At 43.8% G+C, this 14,762-nt stretch overlaps 1 protein-coding gene across 1 annotated transcript in view; it reads left to right on the top strand.

The window, feature by feature from the left end:
- Positions 1-14,762, top strand: part of dmgdh (dimethylglycine dehydrogenase) — a 110,726-nt gene that overhangs the window by 65,069 nt on the left and 30,895 nt on the right. Inside the window, exons 7-9 of the mRNA XM_080189342.1 lie at positions 5,360-5,558; positions 9,216-9,385; positions 12,070-12,223. Coding sequence (XP_080045468.1) covers positions 5,360-5,558; positions 9,216-9,385; positions 12,070-12,223 — 523 coding nt within the window. The remainder of the gene's footprint in view (positions 1-5,359; positions 5,559-9,215; positions 9,386-12,069; positions 12,224-14,762) is intronic.

The following is a 14,762-nucleotide window of genomic DNA, read 5'->3' as shown; positions in this document are numbered from 1 at the left end:
GTGCTGCCCCTTCATCAGGTGAGTGGGATGTCAGTTCACAAACAGGGCATATAAAGACACAAACTCAATTTACAAAATAATGGTTGGAATGCAAGTCTTTACAGGTAATCAAGTCTTAAGTGTACAGAGAATGTGAGTGGAGAGAGGGTTAAGCACAGGTTAAAGAGACATGTATTGCCTCCAGCCGGGACAGTTAATGAGATTTGCAAGTCCAGGCAAGTCGTAGGGGTTACAGATATAATGACATGAACTCAAGATCCCCGTTGAGACCGTCCTCATGTGTGCGGAACTTGGCTATCAGTCTCTGCTCAGTGACTCTGCATTGTCGTGTGTCGTGAAGGCTGCCTTGGAGAATGCTTACCCGAAGATCAGAGGCCGAATGCCCGTGACTGCTGAAGTGTTCGCCAACAGGAAGGGATTGTGATCGTCGAGCGGTGTTCATTCATCCGTTGTCATAGCGTCACACAGAACAGCCATGGGGACCAAATTCGCACCTCAATATGCCAACAACTTCATGCACAGGTTCAGACAAAACTCTTCATCGCACAGGACCTTCAACCAATGCTATACACTAGATACATCGATGACATTTTCTTCCTTTGAAGTCATGGTGAACAATCACTGAAATAACTATATGATGACATCAATAAGTTCCACCCCACCATCAGACTCACCATGGACTACTTTCCGGAATCAGTTACATTCTTGGACACACGCATCTTCATCAAGGACAGTCACCTCAGCACTTCACCGTACCACAAGCCCACGGATAACCTTACGATGTTCCACTTCTCCAACTTCCACCCTAAGCACGTTAAAGAAGCCATCCCCTGCGGACAAGCCCTCCGTATAACAGGATCTGTTCAGATGAGGAGGATTATAATAGTCACCTCCAGACGCTGAAAGAGGACCTAATAGGAACAGGATATGGCGCTCGACTCATTGATCGACAGTTCCGATGTGCTACAGCAAAAAAACTGCACTGACCTCCTCAGAAAACAAACACGGGACACGGCGGACCGAGTATCCTTCGTTGTCCAGTACTTCCCCAGAGCGGAAAAGCTATGATGTCTTCTCCGGAGACTTCAACATGTCATTGATGAAGACGAGCATCTCACCAAGGCCATCCCCACACCCCCACTTCTTGCCTTCAAACAATTGCACAACTTCAAACAGACCATTGTCTTCAGCAAACTAGCCTTCAGGAGAACAGTGACCACAACACCACACAACCCTGTCACAGCAACCTCTGCAAGACATGCCGTGATATGAAAACACCATCCATCAATTAGGTACTCTTGCGACTCAGCCAACGTTGTCTACCTGATAAGCTGCAGGAAAGGATGTCCCAAAGCATGGTACACTGGGGAGACCATGCAGACACCAGGACAATGAATGAATGAATGAATGATCACTGCTCGACAATCACCAGGTAGGAGTATCCTCTTCCTCTTGGGGAGCACTTCAGGGGTCATGGGCATTCGGCCTCTGATCTTTGGGTATGCATTATCCAAGGGGGTCTTCACGACACACAACAACGCAGAGTCACTGAGCAGAGACTGATAGCCAAGTTCTGCTCACATGAGGACAGCCTCAACCAGGATCTTGGGTTCATGCCACACTATCTGTAACGCTCACGACTTGCCTGGGCTTGCAAAATCTCACTAAGTGTCTTGTCTGGAGACAATACACATCTCTTTAACCTGTGCTTAACCCTCTCTCCACTCACATTGTCTGTACCTTTCAGATTTGATTTCCTGGAAGGACTCACATTCCAACCATTATTTTGTAAATTGAGTTTGTGTCTTTATATGCCCTGTTTGTGAACTGAAATCCTACTCACCTGATGAAGGAACAGCACTCTGAAAGCTAGTGGCTTGTGCTACCAAATAAACCTGTTGGACTTTAACTGTATTGTGAGACTTCTTACTGTGTACACCACTAACCACAGCATATCAACGGAAGAATGACCCTTTTATTCCCACTCTCTATTTTCTGCCTGTTCGCTAATCCTTAATCCAGTATGTTACTTCCTATCCCAGATGCTTTTATTTTGCTCACCAATCTCCTGTGGGGATCTTTATCAAAAACCTTCTGAAAATCCAAGTATGTAATATCCACCTACTCCCCTTTATCAGGTCCCAGGGACTAATTAACCTTCAGTCCCATTAATTTCTCCAATACAATCTTTTTACTGATACTAATTTCCTTCAATTCCTCATTCTCAACGTTGAGTTCGGCGATGTTAGATATTGACCTTTGTCCTCCATGTTAAACCTCCCCCCTTTTCTTCTTATTGAATTTCCCATACATGTATTGTAACAATGCAGAATGTTCTCATCCCCTCTCGCATCAGGCCATCTGTCATTTCTTCATTAAAGTTGCTATTTCTTGTTGCAACTTCTGCTCTAACACTCTCCTTCCTTTCAATTCCGATGAACAGTCCATAAATCGAAACGTCCACTGAGCTTCTCTCCTAATGGATGCTGCCAAGTTTTCCCAGTTTCCTCTGTCCTTGGTTCAGATTCCAGCCTCCACGGTATTTTGCGAATTGTAAACAAACCTTTGATTGACAAGGGAGCCAAGGGTTGTGGGGTCAGGCAGGAAAGTGGAGTTATGGTCAGATCAGATCAGTAGTGATGTTATTGCCTGGTGGAGTAGGCTCAAGGGGCTGAATGGCCTACTCCTGCTGCTGTTTCTAATGGTTGTTGAGTCTTATTCTGGGAGTGGGGGATGTTTAAGAAACCAGTGTCTGAGAAAGGGAACATAGGTTAAATATTTTAATTTCAAGTTTATGGAGGCTAGAAAGGAAAGGCAGGACCGGAAAACCTTGAAGTAAGTAAGTCTCGATGTAATATAAGTATTAATGAAGGTTTCAGTGGCAATGGATAAGGCCTTTGTGGCAGTATGTATGTCACAGAGATGAAAATATGTGGCTTTTGTGATAGAGAAAGCATGCAGTTCAATAGGATACCGAGGTTCAAACATCCTGTTAAAGCTTGAGAAACATGGGAGAAGGATGAAACCACCAGAAAGAGAACAAAGAGCTGAATAAAATGCATGAGCGTGGGGGCCGCACACACAGCATTCAGACTCCCAAGCCCACCGCCCAACGACACCAAATAAAATGTCAATTGGATCAATGAAGAGAACCGACTGAGGGTATCCTGCTCAATGAGAGCAGTAGGGCAGGATATCTAATGTTGGAGCTCAACAGTAATGACCAGATCGAGGTCAGGGCCTGTCATTTAAAGGGCCACTCCAGCCTCTTTAGCTGCGCAATGAGACCTCAGAATGAGGTCTCAGGTTCTTAAATCATGGCATTTACATTCCCTTTCCCCCCATAAGTTCTGAGGCGACGAGAGGGAGTTTAAAATTACAGGTATCAAATTTTACAAGAGGAAGCCCACCCTTGGCCAATTAATGGCCACTTAAAGTGGCCACTCAGCCTCAGTTTTTAGGCTAACAGGCAGAAGATATTTCAATTTTGGCTTCTTCCCCTGATCCAAGTTCAGCTCCAATGGGAATGGAGGGGTTGGGTGTGGGCGGCAAGACCTCAATCATTCCCCCTTATGATACCCTCCAGGTGTTTCTAACACCTCCCTCCAATGCCCCCTATACCCTGCCACTTACCTTCCCACCGGGTCTTGGCATTAAATTCCAAGCATCTAGATTCTGTGGCTCTTCTGGTCACTTCAATGCTGTTCCCTGCCAACTCTTTGGAAGGCTGAAGCTCTGGTCATCCTGAATGAAAATTCTGGCCCATGAATTTGTCAGTATCTACACAGCATATTGCTTCCGTGGCCAAAGAAGACTGAACAATCAAGATGTCCATCTGCCCTCAGACAACTCACCATTACAGATTGCCAGATGAAAATAGTGGGAAATACAGCTGGTGTAAACTCCATTCTGAAAGCATTTTATTTCATTCTGCGTGTTTTATGGCAGTCGGTTGCCTTTTTATTGAGCACAACTAGCCAATTACCTTCAATTTGCATTGTGTGAGCAAGCTCCTGACTTCCAGACCTTCCTGCAAACCGGACTGGCATGATAACATTGGGAATATGATCCAATGTCTTTGCACCTGATAATATGTTGCCACATGTACGTTTCACTTCCATTTATGGAATGTATTATTCAGGCCAGAGTTTGTGATGGGTGCTGAAGCCAATGGCTTCAAACTGTTTAAATAGAAGAAATTGTGGCTCATTCAAGAGTAGAAGGGAGACAACACAGAGGGGTCAAGGGAAGTTGTGAAAAATGGGATGCTGTCAGGAGTACAGGCGGAACCTGAAGGGATGTCTTTGGATCACATAGTCATGGGGAAGAGTGTAAATGAAAAACAGCTCAGAACCAAGGAAGAATTTTTGCAGGACTCTGGAGGAAGTGGCTTAGGACAAGTAGGAATGCAATGGAAAGCATGACAACACGTGCACCCTTTCTATTGCTGACTGCAGAAGAAAAATTCAAGCCGCAAAGCCTTTCGGCTACGGTGGGGTTCAGTGGCCAAAAAGCCATGAAGTTGACCGCCAGCCCTGCAGCTACACGACTCACAAGTTTGTGGTTGCAATTCTGTTTTTACCCCCAACTCCCAGTGTTAGGTCTTGTCAGGGGCATCTGCCTGAACCCAGGGTGCAACCAGGGTCTGGCTCACCAATAGCATAATTCTTACACCAAGGCAGGCAGAGCATGTATGTTCCACTTAACCAGCATATGGACAAGGAGTACCCTGCGAATACAGCCTCTTTGTGTTTAATAACGGCTTGTTAAGGTTTATGAAGAATTTATTCTAGGCTACTCATAATGAAGTTGTGCGTGTTTTTTCGCATGGAAATTGTAAATGTGTCTTAAAAACAGTGGTTACTGTTTGAAGGAAGGTCAAGCTCAGCACAGCTAGTACTTATTTAAAAATAATCGGTGGCAGATATGGGATAAAGGTGAAGGATGCAATCATATTTCATTTACTGGCTTGAATTTCACTGGCATACCAAACCCCTGCTGACAACTCTGACTTGACCTAGTGCCCTCTAGCATCCTTGAACCAACCCAACTGCCACTGCACTCTAGCAGTCAGCCTTCCTTCAAATCAAATGAGTCCCACTGTCAACCCCAGTATGACCCTGCTCTCTCTGGCATACTGATTTAACTAGTATTGATAGGTAATTTAGAGGATTGATTACTGTTGGGTTCCATCAATTTGTGAATGTATAATCTGCAGGAAGATATCGTGTTTTTCCATGAACACATCAACTATCAGCAGCACCATGTCTTCTACCCCCCCGGTATTATTCACATATCAGATATATCAGAATTCAGGCAGTGTTTGTACTAAGGATTTTTATATGATGGTGTATTTCAGGATTTGGCAAGGAACTTTTCGAATCGGATTTGGATAGGATCATGGAAAATGTTGAACATGCAATGGAGATGGTCCCGGTTTTGAAAAAAGCAGACATAATCAACATAATATCAGGTCCTATCACATACAGCCCAGACATTCTTCCCATGGCTGGACCACACCATGGTGTACGGAATTACTGGGTGGCTATTGGCTTTGGGTAGGTACAGTTTCTCTTCCCTTTTCAACCAACATCATTCCTTGTTTCATTCATTCATGCACGCACGACCACAGATAAAATGACAGATTTTCCACTTCAGTGACATCCTGACACAACAGGGCGTGAATACCACTACAACAAAAGCAGAAGATGCTGGAAAACCTCAGCAGCTCTAATGGCATTGATGGGGAGAGAATAGACCGCAGCTGGAGTACTGTGTGCAGTTTTGGGCGCCGCACCTGCGCAAAGATATTTTGGCCTTGGAGGGAGTGCAGAGGAGGTTTACTAGGCTGATACCGGAGTTGAGGGGGTTGAGCTTGTACTCGTTAGAGTTTAGAAGAATGAGGGGAGATCTCATTGAGACATATAAGATGAATGCCATGATCTTATTGAATGGCGGGGCAGGCTCGAAGGGCTAGATGGCCTACTCCTGCTCCTATTTCTTATGTTCTTATGTTCTTTTGAGTCTAGATGACCCTTTGTCGGAGCCGAAGAGTCATCTAGGCTTGAAACGTTGGCTCTATTCTCTCCCCATAGATGCTGTCAGACCTGTTGAGATTTCCCAGCATTTTCTGTTTTTGTTTCAGATTCCAGCATTTGCAGGGTTTTGCTTTTATTGTGAACTCTACTAATTGCTTCTGGGCCTTAGGGGTGGGGGGGGGGGGGGGCTTTGTTGTGGGGTTGCAGTGGGGGTGAGCACAGGTAAAATCAGCCCTTCTGAGTTTGAACTCTTGGATCTGTCAATATCTGTTGACTGATCATCCTTTTGAATTGATTAAACATCAACTTTATAAGTGTGAAACCTGGGTGATTTTAATTCTCATTGGCATTGTCCCAGTTGGTCTCTTGTTCATAGAATCATAGAACTATAGAATCATAGAACCCTACAGTGCAGAAAGAGGCCCTTCGGCCCATCGAATCTGCACCGACCACAATCCCATCCTGGCCCTACCCCTATATCCCTACATATTTTACCTGCTAATCCCTCTAACCTAAGCATCTCAGGACACTAAGGGGCAATTTTAGCATGGCCAATCAACCTAACCCACACATCTTTGGACTATGGGAGGAAACCGGAGCACCTGGAGGAAACCCACACAGACACGAGGAGAATATACACAGACAGTGACCCAAGCCAGGAATCGAACCCAGGTCCCTGGAGCTGTGAAGCAGCAGTGCTAACCACTGTGCTTGCTGAAACCTGAGTACATAAAAAGACTTAGCATGCTTGCAAATCCTCTGTGAGACATTCAAAACAACAGAAATAAGCTTGCTCTTGGATAGTTTTCATGCGATACTCACCAAAATTGAGATTTCTCTGAGGAATCTGATGTTGTCAATGTCAGGATTACACATGACTATGGACTAAGTGACAGAAGCAGTTATCGGATCTGAAGAAGAAATAACTGAAGTGGAAGAATTGGAAACTGAGTTGGCTGAAGTCAAAACCACGCTCACTTGTACGTCTAAAAGTGAGTAATCGTTGAAGCATGGATTGACTACCTTGATAATTAAGAATGGCACAATAATCTTAGCACGTCTGATACCTAGAGAACACAAACGAGAGACTTGGATCCACTGGAAAATGAAGAATAAAGTCTGAAAGAAGCTTTGAAGTTTGAAACTTTGAACAGGAAGGTATCTATCATACTGTCAAGCAAATCTCTATTTATCTTGATTTGTCAGCAGACTGCCTTCACATCTCCAGATAATTTGCACTGAATGACATGAATCTTAAATACACTGTTCCAGCTGAAAATATAGACAGAAGAGGACGTTTGATTCCTGAGTTCCCATGATAAGACGAGTGAACTTACTGAACAGCAGCGAACGGTTGCTGGCTGTTCATTCTTCACCAGGAGAATTTCTGGCATGGATGGGAGAGTTATAAGATAAATGTAGGGGGACAGGGTGAAACCAGCTACGGGTGCTGAGTTTTTATTGTTCATTCCCTTTCGTCTGTACCCATATACAGCAAGACAAGGACAACATTCAAGCAAGGGGGAACTGATTAGTGGAAAGTTACGTTTGCACAACACGGGCACTGGGCATTGGCCATCTACAAAATGAGAGAATCCAACCATCTCCCCTTGACATTCAGTGGCATTAACGTTGCTGAATCTCCTATTATGAACATCCTGGGCATTTCCATTGACCAGAACTGAACTAGACCATCCATAAAAAGTATCTGTGGTTACAAGAGCAGGTCAGAGGCTGTAAATTCTATGGAGAACACCTCATTCCCTAAACCCTGTCCACCATCTACAAAGGCAAAGTCAGGGGAGTGATGGAATAATTTCCACTTGCCTGCATGAGTGGATCTCCACTCAAGAAGCTCAACACCATCCAGGACAAAGCAGCCCGCTTGGCACCTCATTGACCAACTTCACATTCACTTTCTCGCCAACACACAGTGGCAGTTTGTGTATCTTCTGCAAGATGTACCTACACAACGCATCAAGGCTCCTTCAACAGCACTTCCAACTTGGCAACCTCAACCAACTCGAAGGACAAGGGCAGTAAATGTATAGGAACACCAACAGTCACAAAACCCCCTCTGAGGCACACACCATCCTGATTTTGAAGTATGTTGCCCTTCCTTCAGTGTCACTGGGTCAAAATCCTGGATCTCCCTTCCTTAATGGCACTATGAATCACAAACTTGTTACAGTTCAGAAGAAGGCCTTGCTGGGGTTTGCCTACACCACATGAACTACATCATTTCAAGAAGGCAACTTACCACCACCTTCTCAAAGACATTTAGGGATGGGCAATAAATATTGGCCTATCCAAAGACATCAACATTACATAAAAGAGTAAATAAAAGTAATATAAAGACCAGTCCATATTTCCCTACAGGAAATCAGTGAACCAGATCGGTTTTAACAACAGTCCAGTATTACTGATGCCAGTTTTTATATTACAGCTTTATTTAATTAATTCATTGAATATCCCAACTGCCATTGTAGGATTTGAACTTGTATCATCGGGTTATTTGGCAAGGACTCTGGATTACTAATCCAATAACATAACTGGTGTGGCTGGGATTTTCCAGTCCTGTCTATGACAGGAATTGTCGTGGATGGATTGGAAAATTTCATGGGTCAGCCAAAGGACTTCAGGTGGGAATTTCATTAAACCTCTATTAAATTATTTCTGGCCTTATTCGCTTGTGGGGAACAACCTCAGTACATTTAGTCTTTCAATGTAATGAAGTGCAGTAGCCCTGGTATTATTTTGTTAGATATCCACTGCACTCTCTCCAAAGACTTGGGCGAAATTTTGCTGTTCTGTCTGCCTTGGGAATCATAATGGGCAGGACAGGACCATACAAACATCCATTGATCTCACGCGGGATTTTCCAGTCTTGGAATCAGTGCGGCCGAAAAACCCTGGCCTTGATGTCCTACCTAGATTCAGATCCCTTCTGCCAGTGTGAACTCCTCAGTTGTCCTATCCCCACATTCTCTGGTAGGGCCAGCGTGGGAGATCACTGAAACACATTCCCTCCATCAGTCCTTGTTTTCTGAGTTAACCAGACAACATATATGCTTCTGAGTTTTTTTTCTGAGTTAATTACTTAAAAAATCCTAGCTAAACAATTGGGCATAAATTGTGATTGTTTTCAGCTTGACAGAAAGATATCTGCATTTTCAGGTATGGAATCATTCATGCTGGTGGGATTGGGAAGTATCTTAGCGATTGGATTATGGAAGGGGAACCTGATTTTGATCTCATTGAACTTGATCCCAATCGTTATGGAAAATGGACAACAACCAAATTCTCAATAGATAAAGCAAGAGAGTCATACGGGTTCAACAACGCTGGTAAGAAAGTTGGAGGGGATTGGGTATGATTTAATTGATAAGTTTACATCTTCGACATTTCTGGGTCAAAATCCATCCAAGGTGATTTTGCTGAAAGCAGTAGATTTTATACACATATTGACTGTGTCTACATATAGAGAGGTATACTATGGTATATTACTGTGTCTGCTATTGCTCACATGTCATAATTTCAGTAAAGCCATAAAAGCTCTGTTAGAAAAGCCCATCCTACCTTGCATTTCTGAGTTACTTGAATTGGAACTTTTGGAATTGAATCCCTATCGCAGGAAATGGCAAGGTGAGGAGTTCTTACAAAGAACCAGTATAGAAACGCCAGGCCAAATGGCCTCCTTATGCCTGTAACATTTGAAATTAAGTCACAAGGGTAAACCATAGTTTATAATAACCTCTGTTGGCTCTGACTCACGACTGCCCACCATCCATGCCTGTCCCTGCATCCATCCATAACTGACTTGAGTAGAAATATCAACAATAAATGATTGAAAACTTCAGTAGATCTGACAGCATCTGTGGAGAGAGAACAAATCTAATGTTTCAAGTCTGGATGACAGCACTAACCACAAGAACCATATGGAGTTTGCACATTCTCCCCATGTCTGTGTGGGCTTCCTCCGGATGCTGTGGTTTCCTCCCACAGTCCAAAGATGTGCGGGTTTGGTTGATTGGCCAAACTAAATTGCTCCTTAGGGCCCGATTTTACCATTGCATTGCGCCTGTTTTCAAGTGCGAAAACTTGGTAAAGTCAGGCATGATCATTCTTTGGTGGGGGGAGGGAGGTGGGTCAGATCATTCTCTGGTGGGAGGGAGGAAGAGATGAGTCAGATGTATCTCTGGTTGGAGGGGGAGCAGGAGGAGGGCCAGATGTACCTCTGGTGGGGGGGGGGAGTGCAGGGGGTGGGGGGTAGGAAGGAGGCCCGATCATTCTCAGTGGAGGGGGGGAGGAGGGAGGCCAGTTCATTCTGTGGTGGGGAGGGAGGTGGGGGGTGGGACAGGGTCGGCGGGGGGGGGTGGTTTGCTGCCACTCTGTGGGTGATTGATGAGGGAAAGAGAAGTCCACTGCCACTCTGCAGGTGATTGGTGGGGGGGGAAGGGGGGCAAGGGGTCGTGATTGATTTGGGTAATGGGTGGGGGGCTCGGTGGATAAGTGAGACAGTTATTTTGTCGGGTAGGGCGATGTATGTGGGGGCCATCACTTCCGGACCGCTTTATCCACTTTTTGCGGCCTGAGAGCAAAGTGGCTGGGGAGTATTTTTCAATTTTTTTTTCCCACTGTGCGTGCGCAGTTGAAAGCTCTGATCAGAGCAGCAGTGTTTTGGGGGTGATAAGCCCCGCCCAAGCACAATTCAGACTCAGGATTTTCCTTGCAGGCTGAGTGCATATGGGGGTGCCTGAGAACAGTTTTCCAAGCCGGACCTGAATTGCGCCGAGATTCAGCACTTAGAATCAAAATGGTAAAATAGGGCTCTTAGTGTCAGGGGTACTAGTAGGGTAAATGTATAGGGTTGTGGGGATAGGGTTTGAGTGGGATTGCTGTTGGTGCAGACTCGATGGACAGAATGGCCTCCTTTTGCACTGTCGGGATTCTAATTATTTGGGTACCACTAATAATTTTGCAGATTATTTCAGATGGTGTGAGGGTTATTGTTTTTAATCAACTCCTTTCCTACATGTTGGTCTTCAATTGGATTTCAGAAGTAAATTACTTTAATGAAATTTATGAAGGTCTTCATTACACAGTAATTTCTGCTTATATGATGTACAATTCAGCCTATCAAAACAGGTGCTGAAAAGACATGAAATTGCAAAATATTAAAAGGGTAGAGATTAAGGAGAGAAAGGATTTGAGAAGATACTAAACAAGACGGAGGAAAATGGGGTTGTGTAATTAGGAGGCCACTAAAGAAGGAGGAAATGTTGGACATGTGAAATTAAACCCAAAGATGCAGGAAACCCTCAGCAGGGTATGCAGAGACAGGACAGTCATGTTAACATTTCAGATCTATCGCCTATAAACATTGGTTAGGCTACATTTGGAATACTGTGTCCAATTCTGGTCACCACACTACCAGAAGGACATGGAGGCTTTGGAGAGAGTACAGAAAAGTTTCACCAGGTTATTGCCTGGTATGGAGGGTATTAACTTTCAGGAGAGATTGAATAAACTGGGATTGTTCTCCCTGGAAAAATGGAGGCTGAAGGGCAACCTGATAAAAGTTTATAAAATTATGAGGGGTATAGCTAGGGTGAACAGTAGGATGCTTTTTCCCAGAGCAGAAATGCCAATTACAAGGGGACACAAGTTCAAGGTAAGTGGGGGGAAAGGTTCAGTGGAGATGTGCGAGGAAAGTTTTTTTTATAGAGGATGGTGGCGGCCTGGGACGTACTGCCAAGTGAGATGGTTGAGGCAGATACGTTAGTGACATTTAAGACTTATTTGGATAGACACATGAGCAGACAGGGAACAGAGGGATACAGGTGGTTGGTCTAGATAGATCAACATGATTGGCACAGGTTTGAAGAACCTGTTCCTGTGTTGTGCTGTTCTTTGTCCTTTGTTTGTCTTCTGTTGGATCTTAAAAGGGAAGTGGTAATTATTGTTTATAGGATTAATGGTAGCTGTATTCACAAATTACCTGACATAATTTGAATTTTTCCTTCCATAGTTGGATATCCCAAAGAGGAGCGGTTTGGAGGAAGACCAACAGAAAGAGTAAGTGGACTTTATGAAATCTTGAAGGACAAGGCATCCATGGGGTTCCACGCCGGCTGGGAACAGCCACACTGGTTCTACAAACCTGGAGATGACACAGGGTACAGGTGAGATGAAAAATTATATCGAAGCGTGAATGGAAGTGTAAACCGTTCATGCGACTGAGAAAGCAGTGGCTCATCCTGGGATTTTTTTTCCTTGTGGAGATAAATGTGCCAAATAAACCTGAAAGGAAGTTGCAAAAGCTAAGTTCAGTTTCAGCATCTCAGTACCGACAATTTGCATAGTCACCGGGAGTATATATCGTTTACAGCTGTGATGCAACCACTCTGAGGCTCCTTTGACAGCACCTTCTAAATCCACGACCTCTACCACTGAGAAGAACAAAAGCAGTAGATGCATGGCAACACCACCAGCCACAAGTTCCCTTCCAAATCACACACAATTCTGACTTGGAACAGTGTTGTTCCTGCATTGCCACAGGGTGAAAATCCTGGAACTCCTTCCCGAACACCACTTTGGGTTTATTAAACCACAAGGGTTGCTGCAGTTCAAAAAGGCATCTTACTGTCACCTTCTTGAGGACAACTAGGGATGGGCAATAGATGCCAGTGATATCCACATCCCAGTGCTAATCTCTTTTGCAGGACTATTTTGAAAGCCTTCTGAAAGTCCAAATAAGCTACATCCACTGACTTCTTCTCATCGATTCTACTAGTTACATCCTCAAAGAATTCCAATAGACTTGTAAAGCGTGATTTCCCTTTTGTAAATCCATGCTGACTTTGTTCAATTCTGCCACTGTTTACCAAGTACTCTGCTATAAAATCTTTGATAATGGACTCTAGAATGTTCCCTGCTACTGACATCAGGCTGACTGCTCTTTTATTTCTGTTTTCTTTCTATCTCCCTTTTTAAATAGTCAAACATCAGCTGCCCTCCAATAGATATCACCAACATTAGAAGCACTTCAGGTATCTTTCTGACTCTCACTGGCCTTGTCAGTTGTGACTTGAAATGAACCCTGTTCATAAGAATTCTAAGAATCATAAGAACTCGGAGCAGGAGTAGGCAATTCAACCCCTCGAATCTGCTTCACCATTTAAAACAATCAACTCCACTTACCTGTCCATTCACTATAGCCCTTCAGACCTTCACTAATTAAAAATCTGTCCCCCTCTTCCTTACATTTACTCAATATCCCGGCATCCACCACGCTCTGGGGTAGTGAGTTCCACAAACTCATGATCCTTTGAAAAAAGTAAGTTCTCCTCATCTCTGTTTTAAACCTGCAACCCCTTCTCCTAAAACTATGGCTTCTTGTTCTAAATTGCCCAGTTCCTCTAGTTTCCTTAACTAGCTGCTCTTTAGAAAACCATTACTGCACTATATGGTATTTCTTATTGCAAAGCCAAGCAAGATGTTCCTCCTCCTGTCGACTGAAATTATTGCTTTTAGAAGAGCTGTGGGAATTGTCCTCTCTTTGGCTGTCTACTTACAATTACCCTAGCTTCCATTTAAACAAAGAGCAAAGGAAAGCGTTTTTCCCTTATGAGGGCCTCTAGTTGCTAAGCAACTATATTTATTCCACATCATATTTATTCTTCACACTCTCTGTCACAGTTTGAACTTAACCTCCCCCACCGCCTGTGCACGCACGCACACATACGCACGCACACATACACACGCACACACACACACGCGCGCACGCGCACACGCGCACACACACACATATATAAATATGTATATTTATACAAAAACCCTTGTCCAGCATAATCTAACTATAAGTCCCTTCCAGGTATGGAGACATTCAATTAAAAACATCTAAAAATGTACCTTATTTCTGATGTTTACCAATACAAATAAAAATCAGTTAAAAACTACCTTTGGTTTCCTTAAATTTCATCCTATAACTCATTCAAAATGGACAGGATTCTGGGATAGCCAATTCTCAAACAATTTTGTTCACTCACCTATCCTAAAACCAGCATAGTTTAGGTGCAAATCCTGCATTTGAAATTTCTAAATAACAGAATTCTTCAAGGGGAGACCTGAGTCATGGAAGTGGAATAATATTAAAAAGAATTTAAGCACCCAAGAGGGTAATTGGACCATCGTTAGAGGGTTTGATCAATCCAAAACACAGGAGTTATTTTAGCCAAAGGTGAAAACAGGTATTGATTGGATGCCATGCATATAAAACATGCTAGTTTTAGCATATAATTTGGTTCTAATTACCACATTGTGGACTTGCCTGGAGATGCCAAACCAGTTAACTGCAGGTTTAGCACGCAAGTGCTGATTAGACACAATAGCTGTGGAGCAGTATATGTGTCTTGCACCCACTTCCACTGAAAAAGTAGAGTTTCTGGCTGGAGTCAGGAAGAGGAATCACACATACTTGGATATTGTACTTAGATCCTGGGTGAGGAGATCCAGAGGAGGAGGGATACCCCATTCCTGCACAGGGAATAGGATAAACCTTGCCCTCTTGTCCCTCTCTCCTGTAGCAGCTAGTGCTGATCTGCCTGGCCTAATCTCCTCCTTCCATTCCTCCATGAGACCCAATGCCCTGCATTGTGTTTGGTGATCCCAATGAGGTGTCCAAAGAAGAGTAGCACAGCATTTACTCTTCTTTGGTAAAGT

The sequence above is a fragment of the Carcharhinus amblyrhynchos genome, chromosome 5 (genome assembly GCF_965287045.1).
Source record: "Carcharhinus amblyrhynchos chromosome 5, sCarAmb.v2.hapA, whole genome shotgun sequence".
Lineage (NCBI taxonomy): Eukaryota > Metazoa > Chordata > Chondrichthyes > Carcharhiniformes > Carcharhinidae > Carcharhinus > Carcharhinus amblyrhynchos.
This window is presented reverse-complemented; position numbering and strand designations above follow the sequence as displayed.